Here is a 25916-nt window from a genome sequence, read left to right as displayed (position 1 = left end):
GTAGAAGGACCAGGACATGTGCAGCTGCCTTCTGACTTGTTGCAAAGTCCTTGTTTAAAGAGAAGTAACATCTCACTGTTCCCAGAGCAAAAGTGCTTGATTATGAGGGAAAGTTTCTAAAGAAAGAGAAAATAGAGGGACTGTAACCAGAAGAAGAAGAAGTTACAATGCCAGGTAGTTTTTGCTCTCTCTGGAGATGTGAGGCAGAAAAGATGGCATTGTAAGTGTCCGTTAAGTATCAAGGTTTTTTTTTTAGATTATCTGAAGATAGAAGGAAAACCGAGTTTAGGAGATTTAAAAGAGGTTTGCTACATTCCATTTTTAAATTTAAACCTTTTTACGGAAAATATTTTAAATTTACAAAGTTGCAAAAATGGAACAGTACAAAGAACACCCATATACCTTTTTATCTAGATTCACTGTTAACATTTTACCTCATTTGCTTTAGCGTTTGTGACCTGTATCTAAATAAAATTATGCATGTGGATGTACATGCATGATTTATATATTTATAGATACATGTGACATATCCATGCTGTATCTGTAGATACATTAAGTACGTACGTATATACATAACCTTTTATGTATCTAAATATATGTATATTTAGATACATGGATGAAGTGATACATGCTTTACCATTACTATTTTAGTTTTGTCAGTGGACCTGATATCCTCTATAGCAGTTTTCCCCTCCCGTAGAGGAGCGACTCTAGGTCAGGTATTACATTTGGTTCTTTTTAGTCTTTTAATCCGAAGTACTTCCACAGCCTTTTCTTGTGTTTTACAATATTAACTTTTTTTTTTAAAAGAATACAGCCCCTCCCCCTTTAATGGATTGCTCCTCAGTTTGTTTTCTCGTGATTAGATTAAGGTGGTGGATTCTTGACTAGAATACTGCATAGGTGGTGTTTGTCCCTCTGAGACTGTCATGTCTGGAAGAACATGATGTCCATCTGTCCCTCACTGATGTCAAGATTTCTCTTGTATGTGGTCTCTTTCCCTGCATATAATATGCAGTCTTTTTTTTTTTTAAGATTTTATTTATTCATTCGACAGAGATAGAGATAGCCAGCGAGAGAGGGAACACAAGCAGGGGGAGTGGGAGAGGAAGAAGCAGGCTCCTAGCAGAGGAGCCTGATGTGGGGTTCGATCCCATAACGCCGGGATCACGCCCTGAGCCGAAGGCAGATGCTTAACCACCGTGCCACCCAGGCGCCCCAATATGCAGTCTTTACAAAGACGCTGTAAGACAATGCAGATACTCTGTCCCTGATGTTTAGAGTGGATGATTCTCACCTGATCTCGGTGTTGCCTTCGTGACTGCAGAAGGATGACTTTCTGGTTCTGGGGCCCCATCCCTGTTTCCCATGAGCCCTGGCACACCGCACTAACAAAGAGCTCCTTCCCATGCCACAGGCTTGTCTATGTGTGGTCAATATAAACAGGGGAATTCATTTTTTCCGTGGGTTTTAATTACTTACTTAACTATATTGCTTAAATTGTCCCAGATTTGGCTGGTGGGAGCCCCTGCAAGCTGGCTCCTGGTCCTTGTGTCATGCTCCCATCGTTGTTCTGCTCTTGCTTACTTTCCAGCCCCATCTGCCCAACCCTGGAACTAGCTGTTCTCCTGAGGAGCCTTTTCAGGAGGAATGCTGTTAGAAACCAAGATCTGCATGGAAAGTGGGCTCGTTACTGAGATGTCTTTACTTCATAGCCTTCTCAGTGGCAAGAGCTAGCAAATCTGTCATGTGTGTGCACACGCATATATGCAGACATACATGTTCACACATACCATTAGAACACAAACACACAAGCATAGATTTGATGTCTTCCTAAACATGATTTTAAAATCTTCAATTTCGTAATGTAGCAACTTGGGAATACATCTGATGTGGTTGTACATTTGATGTTCAGGCAGATTTTAAGTGTACTCGTTTTATAAAAAGAGCATGTGAAGTGAAGAGTAGTTGCATTTATTATGTATATGGAAATGTCCTCTGGCCTTTCCTTAGTTAAGATTTAAATACTGAACTAACTGATAATACTGGTATAAGTGTGTTTTCACAGTTAGGATTTGAGTTCTTGATATGGTTCTAAGTATAGTTTTTTGTATAACTAATACAGTTGTCCTCTTTGTAACAAAGGGAAAGAATGGTACTGAATAAATTTGAGTCTGTTGTAAATGTTATTTTAATATATGTATAGGAATTATTTTCTTATATCAGGTATACTTACTTGAAGTAGTTGAAAAGGAACAGAGTTTGAATCCTACATATCATGAGAATCTTTCATGATTCTTCACTATAGAAGTTCGTAATTTAAAGATTTGTGATGAAATATCACTTACGAAAGTGGTATAGCTTCCAGGTTATAAGATCTCAGGATCCTTAGAGGGCATCGACGTTAACTTTCTACCTAAAGTACTGTGCCCTGCGTGACCTGTGGCAAGCCAGCCCCTGGCTGACTGTCCGGAGAGGAGTTCGCGATCTCCCTGTGGAGTACGTGCCGTCTTCAGCTGGACCATCGAATTCATTATATTAGACCATTGGCTTGATAGAAGGACCCAAAGTTGATGGAGGGAAAAAAGTGGAATTATTTAAGGTTTCATATGTATTAGATTAGCTTCTCATGTGAACCATTTTTCCTTTAGAACCATGTTGTTTTTAAGATGTATTTGAGAGAGAGCGAGAGCGCGCACACGGGTGGGGGAGGAGCAGAGGGAGAGAGAGAATCTGAAGCAGACTCCACGCTGAGCAGAGCTAGACACGGGGCTTGGTCCCGGGACCCTGATATCACGACCTGAGCCGAATTTAAGAGCTGGCCGCTCACCTGACTGAGCCACCCCGAGGACAGTCTGCGGGCTGTTGTGATGCGCGCGGATTAACCGGGCACTGCCGCATTTTCTTCCAGTTTTGTTCGGCTACGCCACCACAGTCATCCCCAGGGTGTATACGTACTATGTTTCAACTGCGTTATTTGCCATTTTTGGCATTAGAATGCTGCGAGAAGGCTTAAAGATGAGTCCAGATGAAGGTCAAGAGGAACTGGAAGAAGTTCAGGCGGAATTAAAGAAAAAAGATGAAGAAGTAAGTATGGCAGTATTAATACCGGGACCAGGAAAGCACTCAGCTAAGATTCGGCACCATCAGAGGTTCTCGGTGGCCATCCCTAGCCGTGTGATGTGTGTGGGCCACGAAAAAAGCAACGTCGTGCCTGGTGTGCGTTCTTAGAGCTGTGTGTGATCGGACTCCGGGTGAGGGCCACGCGGTGGGGAAGGACGCCGGGCTCAGGCGGACCTCGCGTGACCAGCTCCTGAGGTCGTGATTATGAGCGCCCGCGAAGCAGGAGCTGTACTTGGGATCTTCCGCTTCTCCCCCCAGCGCGTAGGAGAGTGAGCAGTAAATACTGATTTTGTTGCGGAGGAATGGAAGAATTGAGAATAGAGTGTGTGTTGTTGTGGGAGAGTAGTTCAAAAGAAAAGTTTGGGGTCACATAATTTTAGTTTCTTGGAGCATAGTCCATAAAATTTAAACACTTTTTAAAAGAAAGATTAAGTAATTTTGTACTATTTTGATTTGCTTCCTGGAATTAATGTCTCTCTCTTCCCCCCACCTTTTTTTAAAAATTTAGTTTCAACGAACCAAACTCTTAAATGGACCAGGAGATGTTGAAACGGGTGCAAGCACAACGATACCTCAGAAAAGATGGCTGCATTTTATCTCTCCCATCTTTGTTCAAGCTCTTACATTAACGTTCTTAGCAGAATGGGGTGATCGCTCACAACTAACTACAATTGTTTTGGCAGCTAGAGAGGTGAGTACAGCTGCTTCTGTATTAATAGTAAAACCAAGCGTAACAATGTTACTTCGCTCCAGAGGACCCTGGACAGTCTGGGCCAAGCTTCATATGCTACACTGTTCTAGACCTCATAATCCTGATTCTCTTTAAAATGGCCTGTCTCCACTTTCTACAGTCAGGTGGCATCCTGTGTCCCAACTGAATTGGCGTCTTTAGATTTCTCTTGTTGACTCCTGTTCCCTTCAGTTTTGCCGAAATGATACCGCGGCCGTCTTCTTGACTCGGTTTGGTCTTAGAGCGTTAGTGTGGCGGGGGTTACTTTACAAAATCATCAGTGGCAAATCACCAACAGCCCGGCCATCCAGTGTCGGAGCAGTTAGTTCACTCACAGATTTCTGTGTAGCTCTGGGAATGTTCACTCCTCGGCAGACAGAAGACTTCAGGAAATCGAAATGTTCACCGCGCTTGTCTCTGGGTAGTGCGGTTACCGCTGACTTGCTTCTGGGCACACAGTTTCGCCGCTCTTAGTCCCTGAATACTAAGACCTAGAATGGTAAGCTAGAAGAGATTTCTGATTTGCTCTAAAGATACAGAACCCGAGGCGCAGACACTGGGCGACTTGTCCAAAGCTAAGCTAGTTGGTAGCAGGGGCAAGGACTAGAAGCGGAGGCTCTCTGCCTTGTAGCATTTTCTTCTGTATCTTTATAGTTGTCAGATGCCACTTAAATGTCACCGTAATGGCTGTGCCCTCTATTTTTCTTGATTTCTAGCCTTTTTTATTGGCTTTCAGATTGCAGGATTGGGACTTGAAAGTAAGTGACCTTTTGGTGGTGGTGGTGATGGCGATAATAGGGGTGGTTCTGCCAGAGTGAGCTGCCATGATGGTAGAAATCACTGCGTTTTTCTTAATACTGTCATCTGTGTGGCACAGAGTGACTTGTGAAAGGTCCGGGTCCACTGTCCTGCGTCCCCTTGGTCCTGCCGCCTTCTGGCAGGGTGCTGTGTGCTCACCAGGCTTGAGTCTCGTGCTGTGGGACCAGGTTACTGTGCCGTTTCATCTGAAAATGGGGCATTGACCTGCTTCGGGGGCGGTTGTGTGGATGAAGCGGGTAATGCACGTGGGGGGCCCCCACAGCACCGTAGCCGCTCACCGGGCTACCAGCATCGTGTGGGTGCGTAGTGAGCTCTTCAGGGTCAGAAATACGGGTTGTCTGATTTGTTCCCTTAATGTTCCTAACTTTTTGGGTATTTTTTTATGTAAACCATGCTAAAATGAAGTTCTGTTCGTCTTAGTCTGAACTTTATTTCTGCTTCCACCACTGTGTCCTTTGAGATGTTAATTAGGTACTAAGCAAAAAAAAAAAGGGGGGGGGTATGAGGTTCCAGGGTCAAATAAATTTTGCAAATAACAAAGACTGAAAACTTCTGTATTAAAGGAACTATTTAATTTTACTTAATCCAGTGATTTTTCAAGCGTCACTCTCAAATACGATGGCCCTATCCTCCAGGATGCCAGCTTGGAAGTTCGAATACAGAGTCTGGACGGCGCAGTCCCGCTCTGTCGCCGTGGACGTTTCCCGGTCCCCACAGCGACCTCCTTATCCCCCACTTCACAGGGGAGCAGGGCTCCACTTCTCATTGCCCCCTCTCGGTGGCAGTGCTGTCCCTGCTGCATTCCAAATCCCCGCCCCTCTATGTCCCCCTCACTCGGTGGCTTCAATCTTAGCCCCTCTCAGCCCAGTTCTGTGAAGAAGAATTTTCGCAGGCGTGAGTTTTTCTCATCTCAAAGTTTTACCCCTTCCCTCAATTCCACTTCTCTGCCAGATGCCACCCTCTCCCTCCCCTTCCCCCAGTCTCAAAAGGCTCGGCTCTGATAGGAAATGGGAGTTTGTCCATTTTTTCTGACCCCTATTTTCTGATCTCACCAGAACTGCTGACGTGGGGCTATGCGCTCGCTGCAGCCACCGACCGGCCCCACAGTGCTCGTCTTGGCAGGCTCGTTGCCTGGCCGCCTTCGCGGTCTTCTCGGGGCTCCTCTGCCTCTGTCTTCCCTTGGGGGTTGCTTTCTTTCGTCTGCATTCTCTCTCGGGGGTCATTCTCTTCAGTCCCATAGTTTATTCACCATTGAACTCAACGGACTCCTGAACTTCTCCACTTTTAACTCCTGTCAGCACCCATAAACCCTTTCTTCACTTCTTCCACTAACTAACTTTTTAAGTCATGTTGGTATTAACAATTCATCCAGAGAATTATGGGTGAGAAATATGGTTGGCATGCCTGATTTTTCTCTTCCTTAACACCTAACACTCACTTATCGCTAAGGTTTATCCATTATGCCTCCATAATTTCCCCAACCTACCTGCTTTTCTCGGCTTCCAGTCTCCCACCCCAATCCAGGCCATAGCCTCTCCCCTTGACCACCTTGCCTTTAATTTTGTTCCCTTCCAGTTCATTCTCTACGCTAGACTTTTAAAGCATAAACCTGTTCTGTGACTCTCCAGCTAAAAACCAACCAGTGTCTTAAAGTCTAAATTCTAAGCTTATAGACCCGGTCCTTCATGAGCTGACCTCCACCATGTTACGTTCTATGTTAACATATTCTGCAGTTGTCTCTTATTGGGGGCCTGCTGCCTTCTAGTATGTTCTCTCCTCCACAAAACAAAGTCAGATCGTCCTGCTCGTTCTTCAGGGCTTTCTTTTCTGGAAAACTCTCACTGGTCTTCCCAGTCTGAGCACCTCCAGTTTGTGCTGGTAGCAAGCACTTAGTGAATGAATACTGTGTTCCTGCGCTGAGTTAAAGCTCGGAGGACACCGTGGAAAAGGCAGGCAGGGTCTGTACTGTAGAGGCTTGCCTTGTTTCCTCAGCAAAGCGGACACCTCCCGAGGGGAGAGATGTCTAGGTGGAGTCTCATCACCTGTGATGAGAGCTAGAGATCACCTGTGAATGAAGCGCGACAACTGCTGAAAGGCCGTATTAGGGTTATTTTGATCTTAGAAATGTTTCTGCTACTTTTAGCTCTATTCCTAGATATAACTGGAGCATATTCCTTCGAGCAGCTATTCCACTTTTCGTAAGTTAGACACTTGAGTTTTAACTGTTTTAGGCTTTGTTGTTGTCAGTCTGCATCTTCAGTGACAGTCGTCAGGTAACTGTTTCAACTGCTTTTAAGTTAACATTAGCTATACTTGCTTCCAGGACCCGTATGGTGTAGCAGTGGGTGGGACCGTGGGCCACTGCTTATGCACTGGATTGGCAGTGATTGGAGGAAGAATGATTGCACAGAAAATCTCTGTCAGAACTGGTAAGTCTTTGGTTTTTTATTTTTTTCAATTTTATTATTTTTTTTAAAGTAGGCTCCACGCCCAGCATGGAGCCCAATTCGGGGCTTGAGCTCACCCTGAGATGGATAGGTGAGCTAACAAGCAGATGCTTAACTGACGGAGCCATCCAGGCACCCCTTTTATTTTTTAAATTACAAAGAAAATACTGTTTTTAACTTTTAGAAGTACTAAGAGATGAGAGAAGGGGGAGTCCGTGCTAAGTTTTTACTTCTGGAGTACACTCGGTCTCTGCAATGATGATCGCTTAGAGGTCTGGTTCATCGCCCCTGCTACTGCAAACATGGACTGTTTTTCACATACATAGATGTTCATAAAATACAAATTCATCTAAAAGCCTTACCAGATTTATAGTCGCTTTTTATCAATGTATTTGAGTAAAAAAATCATGTTGGAAATAAAATTTCCTGGCCTTCACAGTGTGTTTTGTAAGATTGGAATTTGTAGGTGGAGACCGTTTATGGATTCCACTGAAAATTTCCTGTGTAGCTGAGAGGGCCTAAAAATGGAATAAGAGAAGTTTCTCTGCCTGTCAGAGGCCGTTAAACATTCTTTTTAATAACTGGGTTTTAAGAGGAGTTATAATTCTGTTGTTGCCTGTCAGCACTGTCTCAGTTTTAATACTCTCATTTCTTGAAACAGTGCTGGAGAAGCAGTGGATTATTACTGTACAGTCAGGCGTATTAAGCACTCTTTGCTGTGGAAGTGGGGTTTGAGTGTTTCTAATTTCTTTTCAAGGTTAGCTCACAAGATTGGAAGAGTAATGGGTAACATCTTAGCTCCCCCATAGAGGAATTGTGCCTTATTTCACTTATTTTCTCTTCTCTTACAGTGACAATCATAGGAGGCATCGTATTTTTGGCGTTTGCATTTTCTGCACTGTTTATAAGTCCCGATTCCGGTTTTTAACAAGCCATTTGTTCATTTGTATCTCGTTTAAGATAGGTGACTCTTGTGTTTATGGACATAGTGTACATTATAACTAGAAGTGACGGAAAGACTGTATTTTGTAGCATTGATTTGCGAGTTTGACCCATTTAATGAAAGTATTATGTCCAAAAGAAATAATCATTGATTCTATTTGCAACATGGATTTTTAAAAGAAACCTGATATCCTTATAAGTGTGGATTTTTCTTTTCTCCAACACAATTATGTTAATATGGTCACTGGTTTTTTTAGTATTTATGGTTTTTGTTTTTTTTTTTTTTTTTTGGTAGGAGAGGGTATATACATAGAACCATTGTACAATGGGGTCTTTGATTTTCTTTCAGCACTGACCCCTTTAAATGAGGAAGATATATTTTCTCCTGGATCACGGAGTGTTTTAAGATATTTGCCTTAAAATTTTTCTTGGGGTAGGAATGAATTTTTAGCTTTTAAAATACTTCCTTAAGCCAGAAAGCAGTTGTAATCACAAGTCTTTAAAAAAATTTTTTTTTTAAAGAGTAATGTATTACTGTTATGACGTGACAAGAATTGTTTGCGAGGTCCATTCTCCCTCCCTTTTTTTTTTAATTGGGTAAGAAACCCAATATAAAAACAGTCAATATTTGACAATGTGGAATTACTAAATTAAAAGAGAATACTATGAGTGTATTCATATTTTTTCTATATTGAATAAACAATGTAACATAGATACAGTGTAAATAAAAGTGATATGACCAGAGCTTGTTTTCCCTTGTGAGTTTGTAACAATAATTTATCAAAGTAGTATTAATATTTATAGACTAGCTCCTAAAACTGATGTTAGAAAACAGGAGCCAGGCATCTTCTAAAAGCCTGTCTCACTTTAACCCTCAAACAGCTCTGGGACATAGTAGGTACTAACAAGGGTTTAAAAAAAAAAAAAAAAGTTGTATGGTAGAGCAGTGTGTCAAACCACACAGTTTCATTCTAGAGCCCGTAAGCGCCAATCATTTTATCCCACTAACTTCAGTAATCACGGTCATGTCCGTCTGTTCTATTAACTATTCTATCCAAACAGCATCCCCGCCTCTCCCAGCCTGCTATGTTCTGGTCCCGTGCGCAGCAGCCCTGCTATTTAATAGCCTCTTAAAAGTAGCAATAGCACATATTGGTCAAAAAGTCATTTTTGGAAACTTTTAAAGAGTTCCCTAGCCACCACAATAAGTACAGGGTAGTAAACACAATGCCCACCTGCGAAAATAAAACACTTCAGAGAAATTTCAGGCTAAGACCCCAGACTACACCATTATTCCCCTAATAACAGCTTTAGATTATTATAAACAGAGCCAACAAGTAATTACATTATATCTTTTGCAAGAACAGAAAGGATAATCCATGTTGGGAAGTAGCTGGTACCATCACAGCCTGGCCCACGGACTAGCTAATACCGGAATAAGAGCATAGCTTTCTGAGGCACCACAGTCTTTAACAGGACATAACTACTCACAGAATTTGGTAGCTCACACTTGAAGTGACAAGGTAAAAATTGCTAATACTGTCAGACTCCACTGCTGAATAAAAGAGAAGAAAATGTCATTGTTACTGATTTTAAAATATTTAATAGTCTTCCTTTAAAATCCAAAATAATGTGATTCTTACAAGTTATGTGCCACATAAAGCAGTTATTTTTTGAGAAATGTAGGTGATACTGAAAAACATAGCACTGAGGTATTTTTTATTTTTAAAATTGAATAAGGAAACAAAGTCTGGATCTAAGTTTTACATTTACAAAAAAAAAACCAAACCAAAACAACAACCACCACCACCAATGCTACTGCTTGGCTCTTTTGCTATGGTTTTAGGTTCTGAATACAATACAAAAGTCTGCGGGGAAAGAGCATTATAATAATAGCACATGTAGTTTTAAAAAAACGATGCACATCATAACCTGGAGAAATGATCATACACCAAGAGGCCTGAGTGGAGGTAGGCTAAGAAAACATTTTACCACTTCTCAAAGGACAGCTCTGAAAAACAAGTGTAACCAATTGTAACACCAAATTGAAATGGCAGTCAATAGTAAGTTGGTAACAGAACGATCCACATTTTATATAATGTTTACTTCCAAACATAACTCATGAGAATCAGAGAACCTAATGTAGCACCATGGAAACCATTCATTATCTTTTCGTGCTTCTGTGCATTTAGGATTTGGGCAGAAGACGGTACCTAGAAAATGTCTCATTTTTGTAAATCAGTTTGGATTTCAGTTAAATGTCTGCTTTAGGAAAAGCAGGTTATTCTTAAGATCAGTTAGCCATTTATAGCTCTACCCTTTTGGAAGTTAAGAACAATGGGCTACGTCTAATTTTTACTTAAAACCAAGAACCAAGCAGTAAGGACAGCAGTGTCAAGAGTAGCACACCAAGAAACCACACAGAACATGAGAAAGAATTTGGTGTCTGTTTTTACAGCTACTAACTCATGTTAACAATTAAAAATTTACAAAGATAAAACCTTTTTTGCACTAACTGGTTTCAATACAGCACTGAATATGACTCATCTTTGGGCTTCAATCTCTACAGAGTGAATGTGCAAGTGCATTACTGAGGCCCTTCGCCAACTTACGCCATAGTAACATAGATTTCAAAATTATTCTAGAATGGTCCAAGAAGTACAGCTATTCTGGCTGACATGAAAAAAAAAATGAGGATATTTCCTGGCCAACTTTTTTGCTTGATTGTCTAGTTACATAATGCATCAACCGAAGGACGGTCTAGCTTTCCCTCCAATTTAACCCTTTAGCGCTGGCACAACCATTGCCAGCAGTGAATCTGCACCAGGACAGACCAACTCAAAACACACGTATAACATTTGCATGTCATTTTTAAAGCGATGTCACAGTTTGTTTCCTCAGAAATTTAAAAGCAAACATTTGAAAACATCACATTTTCAATGTAACCCTCAGAGTTAAACATTTTTTACATTATTAAATCCAACTCATGGTTGACGTGCTTTAATTACCATTCTTGAAGGGGTCCCAAAGGCTAGACAGTATGCCCTGTCCCTGGCCTGTGGGACTCAAGAGCTACTTGGGGAGCCCCAACAGGGAGAATTCTGTTCCAACACTACACTAGGTAAGAAGCAGCCTCAGAATTTCTAGGCTTCAAATGCTCAGACACTACTTTCAGTGGATAGTGCTGTGTATGAAGGATTTGTTTTGTTTTTAAAGGACCAAGCAACAGTCACTATATAAAAATGGCAAACATTTTTTGTAGAAGAGTACAGTGCACACACATTGTTCCACTTATATTTAAGGACTTTAAATGGATTTTAATATGGATATGATAGTGACGGCCGTTAGAAGATGCTGATCGTCTTACTAACATTTCCCCAAATGGGCAAAACACACGCAATGTGTGCCCTCGGTTCTGTCATACTGGCCTTTGGCTGTGTTGGGGAAGTAACCATATAAAAAGTACCCATAAAATAGAAAAGGCAGCAAGTGAAACTAGAAAAAGGTTGGAGCTATACCAAGCAGATTTGAGAGGAGTTACCTTTATTTTTTCTGAATTCAGTTGAGAACAGGAGTGCAGTGCAAGGGCATCTGGCGCTGGGCCCTCCACTGCCGTCCTGAAGTAACACAGATTTGCACTGGCCCGGGGAGAGTCCTCATGACGGCCAGAGACTGCGCCCCAGATAAGAAGAGTCAGTTCTTTACGTAAAAGATCACGAAGCAAAACAAAACAGTCCACAACTTAAATACATGACACTGTGAAACCACTGATGAGAAAACAACACAAAGATATTTTAAAATATAAATAAATACATTTAGCCATTTTCATTCAAGAAACCCAAAGAACTGCTTTCAAAGCAACTGTGTCTTCAAAATCACTTTCTGAATTCTTGCGTAAATACTCACTATTTTGATTGTCACTTAATGCAGCACCTCGGTGTTTGCTGGTGGTGGTGATGGAATTCCACTTAAACAGTCTCTTCACAAGCTATATCCTATTCCACTAAAGACCGCTCCCCTAGGAAAACCCAGGCAGCTTACAAAATATTGTTAAATACTCAAAGCAGAACCTGCAAAGTATTATTTTATTTACGAAAAACAAGGAATGTAGTGTTAAATTACGACAAGGGGAAAAATATGCAAAAACAGTCACATGGAAAGAAAGTTTTAATTTTTAAACGTCCACGTTTGCTTATTTCTTGTGAGCTGTTCAATACTGCTTTAAATATCCTGAATTAATAACTATACCAACAAAATTCATCCCCAGTGTTTCCACAGGAGACATATTTAAAAAGACCAAATTCTACTTTTCTTCAACCGAAGTAGTCTTTTTCTCAGTCCTTTTTGTGCAAAAATATTACAAGAGCAATTCAAATGGAAACACTGAAATGACATGCCAACATTTCAGAGCAACATTTAAAACACCCAGAATAATTCTTGAAATTATCATATTCTAAAATATTACTACCAATCACTTTTAGGTTAGTTCTATACATCTATTCACACTGATGCAATTTTCCTAGACCTCTGAAAATAAACAGGCTCATTGGTCTCTTTTGGTGTCCACACAATAGGCAAGACAGGTTTACAATAGTGTCGAAATGGAACTAGGCATCGACAGTCTCCTGACTCCACCACATTCAAAACCAAAGTCAAAGTTCATTTGGCTACCTTGAAATCACTCCCATAAACCTGCTACGGTTCACTGGATCTAAACATTTCTCAGAAATGTGTCATTTTAAAATTTCACCTAACTGATGATTTGGGGATCCTTTAGAAATGGTAATGCCTAAGATAATAAACTTTATCAAAATGAATAGTTGCAATAAAGTGCTCATTACATTTCAAAATGATGCTTTCAGACTGTGGTATGTTGTTTGAAGAGTGTGTGCTATTCCTACAGAAAGGATCCCCGGGCATGAGAGTTGGGCGCTCTCACCTGTCTCAGAAAGCAGCAGCACTATCTCGTGGTAGGCTGACAATAGGCACGTTCCCCATGCGGATGAGGCTATGCTAGTGCTATGGCAAAAGGGGGAGTAAATTAGAAAAGTGGGAGGCATGTGGAGGGTTCCTACTATATTCATAGTTATATACAAATATATTAAATATGCTATAAAAATAGTCGACTCTTTTCCTTTGCATTTATTTCAGAAGCTCCTTTCAGAGGAATGCTCACCCAACCCAAACAAACTTAAAAGGGTCTCTCTCTCCAATCACTAGTAAAATGGCAAGTGCCTTTGTGCTGTTTCTTTTCCACCATTTGAAAGTTCCAATCCGCTTACTCTTGGCTAGACTCACTCAGCAATAGTAATATCCAGTGTTTATACCTTCCAACATCGACTCCCAAGGGACAAAGAGTAGGGTCACAGATATTGGAAAGGTTATAGACTTGAATGAGTTTTACACAAATGTTCACCAACAAACTTTCAATCATCAAAGAACTAGAGAAAAAGAAAAAGGGAGAAATGAGCAATACTAGAGTAAAATGCTATTTGCATTCTACCTTAAAAGAAAAAAAAAGGTTTACCTCACTGTAATGGAAACATCAGAAAACAAGTAATCTCCAGTTTAAAATAATTTTCACCTGTGTGGAGCCACAGAAAGAGTACTATTTGAAGGGGCCCCTTTCTAAGGCTTCTGGAACAAAGATTCGTCTCCCTTCAGCAGGATGCCCCTCAGAGAGCCTCCGCGCCCCGAACCAACTGCAAGCAGACCGCTTTAAGGCAACGACCAAAAACTCTAGCGCTTCGGAAGAATCCAAATCACATTTTCACTATTCTGCACTGAGTACTCTATATCCAACTATTCAAAGTCACTAGCATCCTCTTAATTCTAGTACATTCCTAAACCAAATTTAAGTGACAAAGTAGAGCATGGGATGCAAATGACCCCCCCCCTCAGCTTAGGACAGAGTTTGGAGACTGAAAGGTAGAATTTGCTCAAGCGCAATCCCCATCCCTCATATTTGCTTTTTCTCCGATACATTCTACCCAAAAATTGGAGTGACTTTTGAGTGTCTAGGTTCTGGTCTGACGCCACTCTTCGCAGCAACCTGACTGATCCTCGCAGTCCCCACTTGAGTGTCCAAAGCAGGGTGACTGCAGAGCAGCTAACATTTCCCCAGTTTCAATAGCTTCTCACCTAGAAAGTGCCACCCAGAATAAGATTTTTAAGAAAAATCGAATCTCTGAGAGTAAAGCAGAGGGAAGGGAAGGACTTTTAAGTAGCTGAAAGGTGCTCTATTTGGTATTCTTTCATCACGCAGACTTGGGATTTTAAGGAACAACTTTGGCTCCAGAAACGAAGAACAGGCGACTGCCAAATCGTCATCAGAACGCTCAACTCTCAGTGACGGGGGAGAGGCGGCAGGGGCGGGACAGCTCTGCAGCCCAAGTTCAAGGAAAGCAGGAGGGAAACAAGGCGCTGAGGCGGCTGGCGCTCACTAGCTCTTCTGACGGCAAAGGCAAAGCAGCTAGCCGTTCCTTTAAATTCAGCAATCAATTCTAAGGGCAAAAATGAGCTGTGAGGAACAACAGGAATTATAAAACAACATTTTATCTAATTCTCCTTCCCAAATACTGGCGAGGACAGAAAACACTGGAAGGAACCGGCGGCGAAGAACGTGAATAGCGTACACATCCACCCTGCGGCTTGTCCTGCGCTTGGCTTGGCTCACCGGGGTGCGCAGCACCCACAGCCGAGCGCCCTTCCCGTAAGCACGGTACTCAGGGTAAGTCTTAACAGTTCTTCGTCTCTTTTGTTACCCATACCCCTAGATATCGCCAATAAACAAATGAGGCACAACTCAGATATATATGGAATGGCATAAGGTTGAGAAAGGCAATTTGAAAGGGGAGAAATTAATACTGTTGCCGTATTCCGTAACATCAATTTCGTCTACGTGTACCTCTGCTCAGTTACACACACACGCTGACAACTATCCTTGACATTCATGAGAAAGTCAGAAATCTCTTCATCCAGATCATGTAGCTAGAAGAGGAGCTTCTTGATATGTTAATTATTAATTGGTATCTAGTGACGCTTCTTTTGTAGAAGGGTAGGTACCAACTTTCTTTGGTTATTTTCTTTTTCAATATAACTTTCTAATTTAACTGTGGCCAAGTAGAGTTGTCTATAGAAAGACAAAGTATATCCCTTCGGGATGAGAGCAAAGTGGAGGACAGAAAAGTCTTATGAACCGAGCGTAAGAGCAACTCCGCAGCAGGTCACCCACCGTCACCGCTCCAGCCTCCTCCTGCGGAGCAGCCTCAGTTCCGGTACACATTCTCTATGAAGGTCAATTCTGATATATTACAGCTTGCTATCCTCCCTTTCCTCAGTGATAATTTTTGATATTCTAATAAGGTATTTCCATTAATTTTCCTTTGCTCTGTAGTTGAAATTTAATTATTAGTACCATAAAAATCTATAAAATGCTTTTTTATGTAATTGCTGTTGGAATTTATTACCTTTAGAATCTAATATTGCCAAATGAAATCTTAGTTCATGTTTAGAAAGCATGTGAGTTACAATATTCTAGTGTTATAGTGAAGGCAAAGCCAATTCCTACCCTTGCTTTTTTCTTTGTAGGAATATCAAGATCATATTGAGAAAATACTTACAGGTAATTTTTAACTGTTTAGCTTGAAAGGAAGATGTTGATTTAGGAAAACAATTTTGTGATCATATCAGTGACTCTGCTAGTGTTAGGATGTCACCTTTTTTTCCTAAGTTACTTGTACTTCTAGTCCAAGAGACTCAAAGCAGTCTTCCTGGGAACTTAGGAGAATCATAATGGCACTGACACCCACATGCTGTTAAAAATGTACTAAGGTTTCAAAACTGCTACTGAAACCAGACAATGAGTTCAAGATGGTGAGTTATCACCTGAATCAAAATCAAGGCACTATGGGGTTTTTTTTCTCTCAAATAACCCTGAATCATTTCTGACTAAAAGAAGCATTGAAATTGTGAAGGATAATAAAAAGATTCCAACAAATCCTAAAAGTTAAAATTCCCACCAGTGAGAATGTTAAAAAGTGCCTAAAATCTTTTGTGTGCAAATTTTACTCCTATAACTGGAACATTCTTGAAATGACTTTCAGGCTTATTGGAAGCCGTTTAAACAACTACTTCCAACTATGAACTATATCAAAATATGTGACCAAACTCGCAACCATCTAAAATAAAGCAGTGCGAATCCTATTTTCAAACATAAATGAAAAGTAATGAAATGAGGGATATTTCTGAGTAACTTGAAAATCCTGTTGCTTCAATAATTTAACCTGGAAAAAAATATCCACTCCCAGCAGCACATCATACCTCACTCAACAAACTGTGACATCACAGCCAAAGTATGAACAAAAAGCTTTGTGCCCCGGAAAAGTGAGTAGAACACTACTGTGTTGTAAACGAAAGGGGAAACAGAGAACGTACTAGTTTGCACATGGTGTCAATCTAAGGAAATATACCTACGAGGAGATAATGCTTTCATGCAGCTTACAACATGTTTTGCTTTCTCTCCTTTTATCCAGACATATACATAATTTTTTACAGCATCTGTACATAGAGAATTTGAACCACACAACATTCTGTAATTACTATCCAATCATTATCTGAAAAGGGAGAGGGAATGGGGAAGGGGGGGCCTATGGGTCTACTGGACTGTCTTCATGGCATCGTTGTAAGCAACCCCTGACATGACAGTGGTGTGTCCTCTGTAGCGCTTGAAAACAGGCACAGAACCACTAAAAGTTACTAACATTGTCAGTGCCCTTCTGATTGACTGGAGGTCATGTTTCCTAGCTGAGCTTCGTAACATTTGGCAATATACTCTCTCCATCCAAAAAGAGCTGGGCAAGTAAAACACTGTCAGAATTGGCTATGGCCCCGTGACCATCTCCTGCTGGCTGGTATTTAATGTACATCTGTAGCACTAGGCAGCATTTTCCCTGCTGACTAATTCCAGAAACTACAACGCTCGACACTGCATCTTGTGAAACTGCTGGAACTTTTCCTTCTGGCCTCAGACCATCTGAGCAACTGCTACAGACAACTCCTTCCTCCCCTGAGGCCCGAGAGGAGCGTGTGTGCTACTGTGGCTGAACCTTGGAAGGATCGGTCAGACTGTCAGTCCTGTGCCGATTCAGGCGCTGCTGTCGCGGAGCCTGGTGCTGCTGGTGATGTGACTGAGGGCAAGTGCTCTGTTGTAGTGGAAATGCCGTGGAGAGGATAAGCTGAGTTGAAGGATTCCCGTGGAGCAACCGTGAAGTCTAAAAGACAAACGCATTACGCAACGCTGCTTTACCCCGGTTACGCTGTCTACATCACAAGTTACTCAAGTTTTCCACTCCAGATAGGGATGGAGTCCTTAAATTCCACATAATCTATATCATGTTTTATTTTCTCACTTAAAAATAATGTTTTGGAAAATGCATATGAGGTTTCCCTTCTTTTTGAAAATATAGCAGAATTTCTTTTTTTGTTTATTTTTTAAGGAATCTGAGCTAGATATTTTTTGGTATAGAAAGAAATCTAGGGGCGCCTGGGTGGCTCAGTCGTTAAGTGTCTGCCTTAGGCTCAGGGCGTGATCCCAGAGTCCTGGGATTGAGCCCCACATCGGGCTCCTCCGCTGGGAGCCTGCTTCTTCCTTTCCCACTCGCCCTGCCTGTGTCCCCTCTCTCTCTGGCTGTCTCTCTCTGTCAAATAAATAAATAAATAATCTTAAAAAAAAAAAAAAAAAAAAAGAAAGCAATCTATGTCTCGAGATAAACCACACGTACTCTTTCCTTACAGATCCTTTAAGACCACAATTTAAACAGACAGTAAAATGTAAGCACAGCTAAGAACACACGAAACACAAGTACTCCGAGAAGTTAGACAATGCCTTCTGCACAGGCTCGTTCAGCTGATTAGAGCAGCATTTCAAAAGCCAAGAGCGTGGGCCACTGGGTTCAAACTCTGGCTAAGCCATTTCCTAGACCGTGTGACTTGTTCAAACTATTTACTTCTCTGGGCCTCAGTTTCTTCATTTACAAAATAAAGATAAAAGTGCCTCCACACTGGGTTTTTATGAAGATTAAATATTAACATTATTATTAGAAGTACCACAAAAATGAGAGCAAAGTTAGAGACTTAAGTCCTATATATGTAGAAGTGTGGTGTAAAAAACAACAACAACAACAACAACAAAATAAAAAACCAAACCAAACAAGGGGACAGGATGTGAAGCTGGAAGCCCTGGATTTGAGCTGTGCTCTGCCATTTATCAACTGTGTGACCCCGGGCAAGTCTCAACTCCATGAGCCTGTTTCTTTCACTTGATTCCAATTTCTGGTGATACAGAGAAAATGAGCCCAAAGAAAGTGAATTTTTACAGTGAATGTTCTTCCTCACCACTGACAACACAACTTGATGCAGGGCTCCTAATCTAAACATGGGAGTGTGAAGGGACATCTTTGCAAATGGGTATAAAGGGCACAAGCATGTACGCACACACATAAACATACACAAGGACAGATCCTTGAACCTCAAGCTTTGCCAAAGACCTGGAAAAACTTCTTTTTCTGTTATTTAGGAAAAGCTTTTGTAATATAAAGAACTCAGGATATTTGTGAGCCTTACAGGATTACAACAGAGGCATATTTGGAACTAGACGTTATACAATCAGAAAAGCCAAATTGTAATTAACTCTCCATACAGAAATGTATTTCTAACGATACTGCCGATCTTATTTCTTTAGGGGTCCCATATCTTTGGAATTTTTTTTTCAGAAGTGAGAGAGAATAGAGTGCTTGTTCTTTTAAGGGCCCTTGTTCCTTGATTTAGAAGACTGAGATCTTAAGGCAAGTTCTCTCCTTTTTTAAGGTTTTGCTCAATTCTCATTGAGTATTATTTCCTCTAGATAACAGTTTATATTTATCATAAATTCTTGTTATTAATTCATTTATAACAACAGCTAACCTAGTCATTAATAACTGTAGTATGGCTTCAGGTCTAAGGGGCTGTCAGTAGGACTCAGAGATATTTAGGCAACTAACCTGTTTTAGTTTTCCATTATCACCAAGTTAAGAACTCTATTTGCACCATAACACTAACGGTGATAAATTAACAATGTATTTATGCCTGAGTAGACAATCTAATACTGAATTTTCTAATCATACCATCTGTTGTGTAACTCTAAAACTGATGATATGGTATGTATGTGGCTGGCCTGTATTCAGAATTGCTCGCACAGGCCAGAAGGGAAAAAGCTGGAATTCTGGATGTCATAACCTGCTATGGTGCATTCCAATGAGGGTTCTGAGGTCCAGAACTGTATCCTGCTCAATTCCTAGCTGAGAACCCCAATCTAGGTAATTTTCTTCTGTATCCTTTAGATAAGTAGATCCAATCTACTGAGATACGAGAAATATGTGATGAAATATGTGTCTGCATTTTGGCTAATTTGAGTGTTTATTCCATTAATCAAGACAGTGCTCATACATGACAGCCAGTTCTGTGCTTTGTAACTATGTTCAGTGACTTACATGCATTGTTTACCCATGAGGTATGAACTATTAGCACCTCCATATTATAGATGAAGAAACCGAATTTTAGTAAGTAACCTACCAAAGGTCACATGTATGTGGTAGAGCAGTGACTCAGTCTCAGGGCAGCCTGACTTCAGAGCCCACGCTCTCAACGATGACAATACATAGCCTGCCACAGTATTTCTCCTCTAACACTAACTTATAACCAAGAAATCATAAAATTTAATCCAACATAATTTAAGATAATGCCTGTAACTCATTTTTCCAAAAATCCCTTTTGATACCCTGCCCTGTAGAAGCACATGTTTGATGGGCTGCTAAAAGGAAGAAAGGGTATGAATTCCAGAAACTCCAGCCAGAGAGAGCTCTATGTAAAGTACCTTGATGTGGACGGCAAGTAGCTACTTTTTCTTTCCAGTCATTCATATAATTGGGTGTGTCCATGGCAGAGCTAAAAGTCTTCCAAAGACCAAACAAGGGAAGGAAAAACAGCTAACTGGGACAAGCTTTCTGCCCTTCCAGAAATTTAACTTGTACAATAAGCTTTTATGGATTTTTCGGATGATTTACAAAACTGTTCTTTTAATGCCTAATTTCACTATATGAAAGTAAATGGGTTTGGGAGGGCTCCCCGTGGGGAGAATCACCTGTAAAAACTGCTGCGGTGGCTGGGTCAGCTGAGCCTGAGACGGGTGCGGGACCGAAGTGAGCTGCTGTTCCTGGGAGCCCTGCTGCTGCTGCTGCTGCGTGCCTGACAGCGTCTGTGGTGGCTGCTGGTGCGGAGCAAAGGCAGGGTAGGCGGTCACCACCTGACCCATGAGCATTGTGCTAGGTACCATGACCGCCCCACAAGCCACAGGAGCAGTTACTAATTTGGTCACAAGCTGCTGACCTTGAGAAAATCTGTGGAGAGGAAAGAAAGAGAAGAAGGGCAGTCAGCAGTATAAGGTACACATTATAAAAGGCAGTGGGGCTGAATACTTCTCTAAGATAATACCCAACAATATTGCCAGTTTGGTTTTTAAAAGCTGTATGTTCCAATTTTGTTTCATGTTTCATATTTTTAAAGATTCTTTTGGGAATACAGTAAAACAAAAATGTACATAGCAAAATGAAATGATCACAAACAAAAATGTAAATTTTTTGGTTATCTATATGGAAAAGATGAAGTTGGACCTTTACCGTTCACCACATACAAAAATTAACTCAGAATGGATTAAAGCACTAAACATAAGAGCTACAACTATGAAACTCTTAGAAAAAACGGGAAAGTTTCATGACACTGGATTGGGCAGTGATTTCTTGGCTATGACACTAAAAACACAGGCAACAAGAGAAAAAAAAAACTGGACATCAAAATTAAAAACTTCTATATATCAAAGGACACTATCAGCACAGGGAAAAAGAAACCCACAGAGTGGGAGAAATTATCTGCAGATCATATATCTGATATATATTATATAAAACAATCCTATAACAATAAACAATCTGATTAAAAAATGGGCTAGGGTCTTGAATAGATGTTTTTCTAAAGAAGATATACAAATGGTCGATAAACAAATGAAAAGATGCTCAACATCACCTATCATTAGGGAAATGCGAATAAAAAAACCACAATGAGATACCACATCACACCCATCAGGATGGCTATTATAAAAAAAGTAACTAGTGTTGGTGCAGACGTGGAGAAACCAACATGCACTGCTGGTGGGAATATGAAAACAGCGCAGCTCCTATGGAAAACAGTAGGACTGTTCCTCAAAAAATTAAATATAGAATTACCATGATCCAACAATTCCATTTCTGGGTATATACTCAAGAAGAACAGAAAGCAGGATCTCAGATATTTGTACACTCAGGTTCACAGCAGCATGGTTCACAGTAGCCAAAAGACAGGATGCAACCCAAGTGTCCATCGATAAACAAATAAACAAAACATGGTATATTCATATAATGAAGTATTATTTAGCCTTAAAAAGAAATAAAACTGGGGAACCTGGGTAGCTCAGTAGGTTAAGTGTCCAACTCTTGATTTCGGCTCAGGTCATGATCTCAGGGTCCTGAGATCAAGCCCCACACTGGGCTCTGAACGTGGAGCCTGCTTAAGATTCTCTCGTTGGCCCTCCCCACTCTCACTCTCTGAACGAATAAATAAATATCTCAAAATAAAAGGAATAAAATTCTGACACATGCCCCAACATGGACAAACCTTGAGGATACTGTGTCAAGTGAAATAAGCCAGCCACAAAAGACACACATATTGCACGATTCCATTTGTATCTAGAGTATCTAGAGTAGTCAAATTCATAGACTTATGTGCTTAGAAAGCAGAACGGTGGCTTCCAGGACCTAGAGAGGAGGAGGAATGGGGGAATAATTGTTCAATGGGTGTGGAGTTTCAGTTTGGGACTGACTGAGGCAAAAGTTGTGGAGATTGACGGTAGTGATGGTCCCAACAGTATAAATGTATTCAATGCCAATGAAATGTACATGTTGAAATAGTTAACATGGTAAATTTCATGTATATTTTACCATAATGAAAAAAAGTTTTAAACCTGTTAAAAAATATCTTCTTTTTATAAAATTATTAGGTACCTGGGAGTCAGCTATATGCGTGCGGCACGTGTTCATTTTGCTAATCACGAATAAACTTAAAGCTATCGTAAGGGATTTTTAAAAGCCTCTCTAGGCTTACAGAAGATACTTTCACTGCAAGTTGTATCTTATAAACATAACTCAAAATTAAACAACCTTCTAACAGTGAATAAAAGTACCCTCAATTTATAAATTCATCAATGTAGCATAGTACCCACTGTATTAGAATTCATTAATATTTGCTCCCTCCCCACCTACCTATCTTCTATTTTAATAAACAACAACAACAAAATGACACCTGTTCAGGGAACAATATTATTTCTATTTGCCTCTTCTGTGAGATGAAGTCAGTTTCTAACACTGGCCATTACAGAGCTATGACTCAACTGTGAATGGGGCATGACATACTGCAGTTATAAACTGTGTCACATATATAATGGAATTAAAGTTAGTAGAAATGCATTTTATTATTTATGTGGTCCATAAGACAAAATAAATCTATTTTTGAATCCATACCAAAACTTAAAAATATTTTTTATACTTCAGGACTGAATGTACTATTTAATGCAAAAAATATGTATAAAAGAATTAAAAAATTCACATAACAAGAATGATGGCCAACGAAAAAGTAACATTTACAAAGTGGCTTGGGCACAGAAATACTAAATACTCATTTCTCTGTAATCTTAAAAGAAATTGCCCAAACTGCTCACTGATAAAATGTGATGAGAATACTTCATCCATCTCTGGCACCAAGAGACATTCTTCAATCTACTTTTGCTTAACTCTCACATCTGTGACTTTGTATATACCATTCCCTTCGTTCACAACACCCTTCTGAGACTCCCTGTCACATGAAAAAGTCTGGCTGTTTAAGACTCAGGCCAAGTACTTCCTCTGTGAAGCTTGACCTTGACCACATTCCTCTCTTCACTTGTTTGCCTCAACCCATAAAACTGCTCACTTCCTTTTTCTAAAGACATAGGAAGAAGTATTTATCATACCAAATAATACCGATTTGTTTAACCCTCTACAGCTTACGAGTCTGATCATTCTCTTGGGACAAGGAATGTGCCATAATCACTTCAGCAGGCACTTCAATGTTTGCTGAAATATATATTTTCCCTCCAAAAAAAAAAAAAAGAGGTCCACAAATAGTTGCTAAATTGTATCCTCCAAAATGCACATCAGCATTCTAGATTAATGGCATCTTCCTCGGGCTTTAAAAGTAACCCTCTACATTTCTATGGAGCACATTCATAATACCTCCTTTCAGAATGTCAGAGCGAAAAGTTGGACTTCACTTGAGGAACTGAGTTCCAAAGAGAAGCAATGAGTTCTTCGTGCTCTCATTGCCTCTGTGATCCTGCAGCTTCTTTACTCTCTGGAAATTAACAGGATTTTAATAAAACCTATTACGCAGTTTGATACAACAACAAAAGCAGCCTACTTGTATTGTAGTAAAATAAATAAAAACTAAAAAATACTTAAAATAGAAGTTTTAAGACCACAGAGATCCTGTAGTTGTTAAAAGACAGCTTCCTGATACATGAAATAGTGGCATTTCTTCAAAATATTTGTTTCTATGTCAGCTATTTGGACTGCCCACTAAAATAAGTCATAAATGGCTGTTCCTCTAGAATGGCCCACAAAAGTTTAGTGTACTATATATTTAAGCACTTGAGTTTTGAAATCAGATACCCAGGCTTAAATTTAGAAACTACTCACCACCCCCTTAACTACCTATAAGCCCCTAAGATAATTACTATAAACTCACTCTTTTCTTATCTGGGAAATAAAAGACCCAACACACATTTAAAAAAAATAAAAAAGAATTAAATGAGATCGTGTATTTTGAGTACCAAGTACAGTACTCAACAAACTCAAGAAAGGTAAGCTACTTTTATTCCATAACCTATATAAACTATGGTAGTATAAACCTTAACCATTGTGACTGCATGAAAACTCATCAATTTGTATTAAAACAACGAAAGTTTCACAGTCACCACAAAGCCTGTCATGAAACTCCTGTAACAGTGCGCTACGGATACTGGATTCTATAATATTTGGTAGAACATTTTTGGACAGGAAACAAAATTTGTTGTTATTCTTCTATTATAATGTCCTTAAACAACGGACATACTCTGCATTTTTCTTTCTTTCTTTTTTTTTAATTTGAGAGAGAGAGCGCTAGAGGTAGCAACGAGCAGGGAGGAGAGGGAGAAGCAGACTCCCCACTGGGCAGGGAACCCGATGCAGGGCTTGATCCTAGGACCCTGAGATCATGACCTGAGCCGAAGGCAGATGTTTAACCAACTGAGCCACCCAGACGCCCCTCTGCATTTTTATTACTAATTCAAGAACACTGGCGGGAGTTAGCTACAAACTAAAATCATATTTTTAAAAGTCGAATTACTGTTTTTTAATTAATCGATTTTTACAACTGTGGAATGACTACTGAAATATGCCAACTACCTGATCTGTCTGTCCTGAGTGAATGTAGTTACTGCAGCACTCTGGGTACTGTTCTGTGGCACGCTAGATGGGATCTGGACCATGCTTCCGGCCGCCGGCTGCGAGATCACCATAGTGTTATACAGTGGGGCTGTGAGAGTGCTCGGTGTCTGACTGGGAAGAGATGTTTGCTGACTGTGCCCACTCAGTACATTTTGTTGACTCTGCTAGAAAACAGAAGACATTACAATGAATTAAACGAAAAATTTTTTTTTCAGGAAATACACATCCACTATTCAACACTCTAACAATAGCTGATATGACCGAAAAGCAGCAGCGGACATATTACTCTGGGAGAAATATAACTACAAAGGAAAAAGACTTGTAGTAATTGAGAATGAATTAGTCTTCAGTATCTTGCTGGAAATATAAGCTGTGAACTTTAGAACTTCTGTTAAATGCCCAAAGTGAGTGACTGACATTAGACATCTTTATAGATTTCACTTGAAGTCTTGGGATCTATAGTCACCGACGTATACCAATTACCTGCATCACATTTCCAGGAATTTACATTAAATTTCTTAGAATACTGATTAAACTATCACTACCGTAAGAGTTTATTCTTCACATATAGTAACATGTTTCCTGGCCAGCCTCTTTTGTAAGTCAAACCTTTTTAACAAACAGAAGCAGTCTGCATGTTCATTTTAAATGAACTGCAAAATTTTTAAATGTCAAAATACTGAAAGCATTTAGAATATCAGCAATTTAACAATTTTGCACAAAATATTTTAATGATCACCCTCAAAACTAAACTTCTAATTATTACTATTAAAGGTTAAAATATGGAATTATTTCAGCCAGACCTTCATTTTTGTTTCTGCAATAGTATACATTTCAATCACTCAACCCTCCAGAATCCATTGCACTTGATACCGTTACCTGACTTGATGTACTCTGTAAAGTCTGCTGTGGTATCATATGTTGAGTTGTGCCAATGTGTCCAGTATTCATTCCACTTTGAATCTGATTAGTTTGAACAACCTGGCCCTGCATATTTATAGGTGTGAGTTGCTGGATGTTAGATGAATTTCCAGAAGAAAGTTGAACAGAACCAAAACTCAAACCAGGGGTTGACTGTTGTAAAAACATCTTTAGAAATAAAGATTACATTAAAATGAGCTTTGTAGATTAAAAACGAAGAAGAATGAGAACAATTTTAAAAAAGAAAGCAAAAACAAGCTACAAATTAAGTTTAAAAACAAATAACAGGAT

General features: G+C 40.1%; 2 protein-coding genes across 13 annotated transcripts in view; one reads left to right on the top strand and one right to left on the bottom strand.

The window, feature by feature from the left end:
* The window catches only part of TMEM165 (transmembrane protein 165), a 33260-nt gene extending 15449 nt beyond the window's left edge, over positions 1-17811 (top strand). The window contains exons 3-6 of the mRNA XM_045815961.2: positions 2912-3087; positions 3632-3814; positions 6996-7101; positions 7971-17811. Coding sequence (XP_045671917.1) covers positions 2912-3087; positions 3632-3814; positions 6996-7101; positions 7971-8047 — 542 coding nt within the window. The 3' untranslated portion in view covers positions 8048-17811. The remainder of the gene's footprint in view (positions 1-2911; positions 3088-3631; positions 3815-6995; positions 7102-7970) is intronic.
* The window catches only part of CLOCK (clock circadian regulator), a 138803-nt gene continuing 121214 nt past the window's right edge, over positions 8328-25916 (bottom strand). For 11 of the 12 annotated variants that reach the window (XM_087864129.1, XM_045815950.2, XM_045815955.2 and 8 more), the window contains 4 exons: positions 25584-25793; positions 24663-24868; positions 20240-20495; positions 8328-17333 (listed from right to left, as the gene is read on the bottom strand). In XM_087864129.1, the coding sequence (XP_087720255.1) occupies positions 17154-17333; positions 20240-20495; positions 24663-24868; positions 25584-25793 (852 nt within the window). In that variant the 3' untranslated portion in view covers positions 8328-17153. The remainder of the gene's footprint in view (positions 17334-20239; positions 20496-24662; positions 24869-25583; positions 25794-25916) is intronic. The other variant, XM_087864131.1, reaches the window with a different exon arrangement.

This window comes from Ursus americanus, chromosome 8 (assembly GCF_024610735.1).
Source record: "Ursus americanus isolate L20-20 chromosome 8, mUrsAme1.1.p, whole genome shotgun sequence".
NCBI lineage: Eukaryota > Metazoa > Chordata > Mammalia > Carnivora > Ursidae > Ursus > Ursus americanus.
Note: the sequence above shows the minus strand (reverse complement) of the source record. Positions and strands in the feature narration are given on the sequence as shown.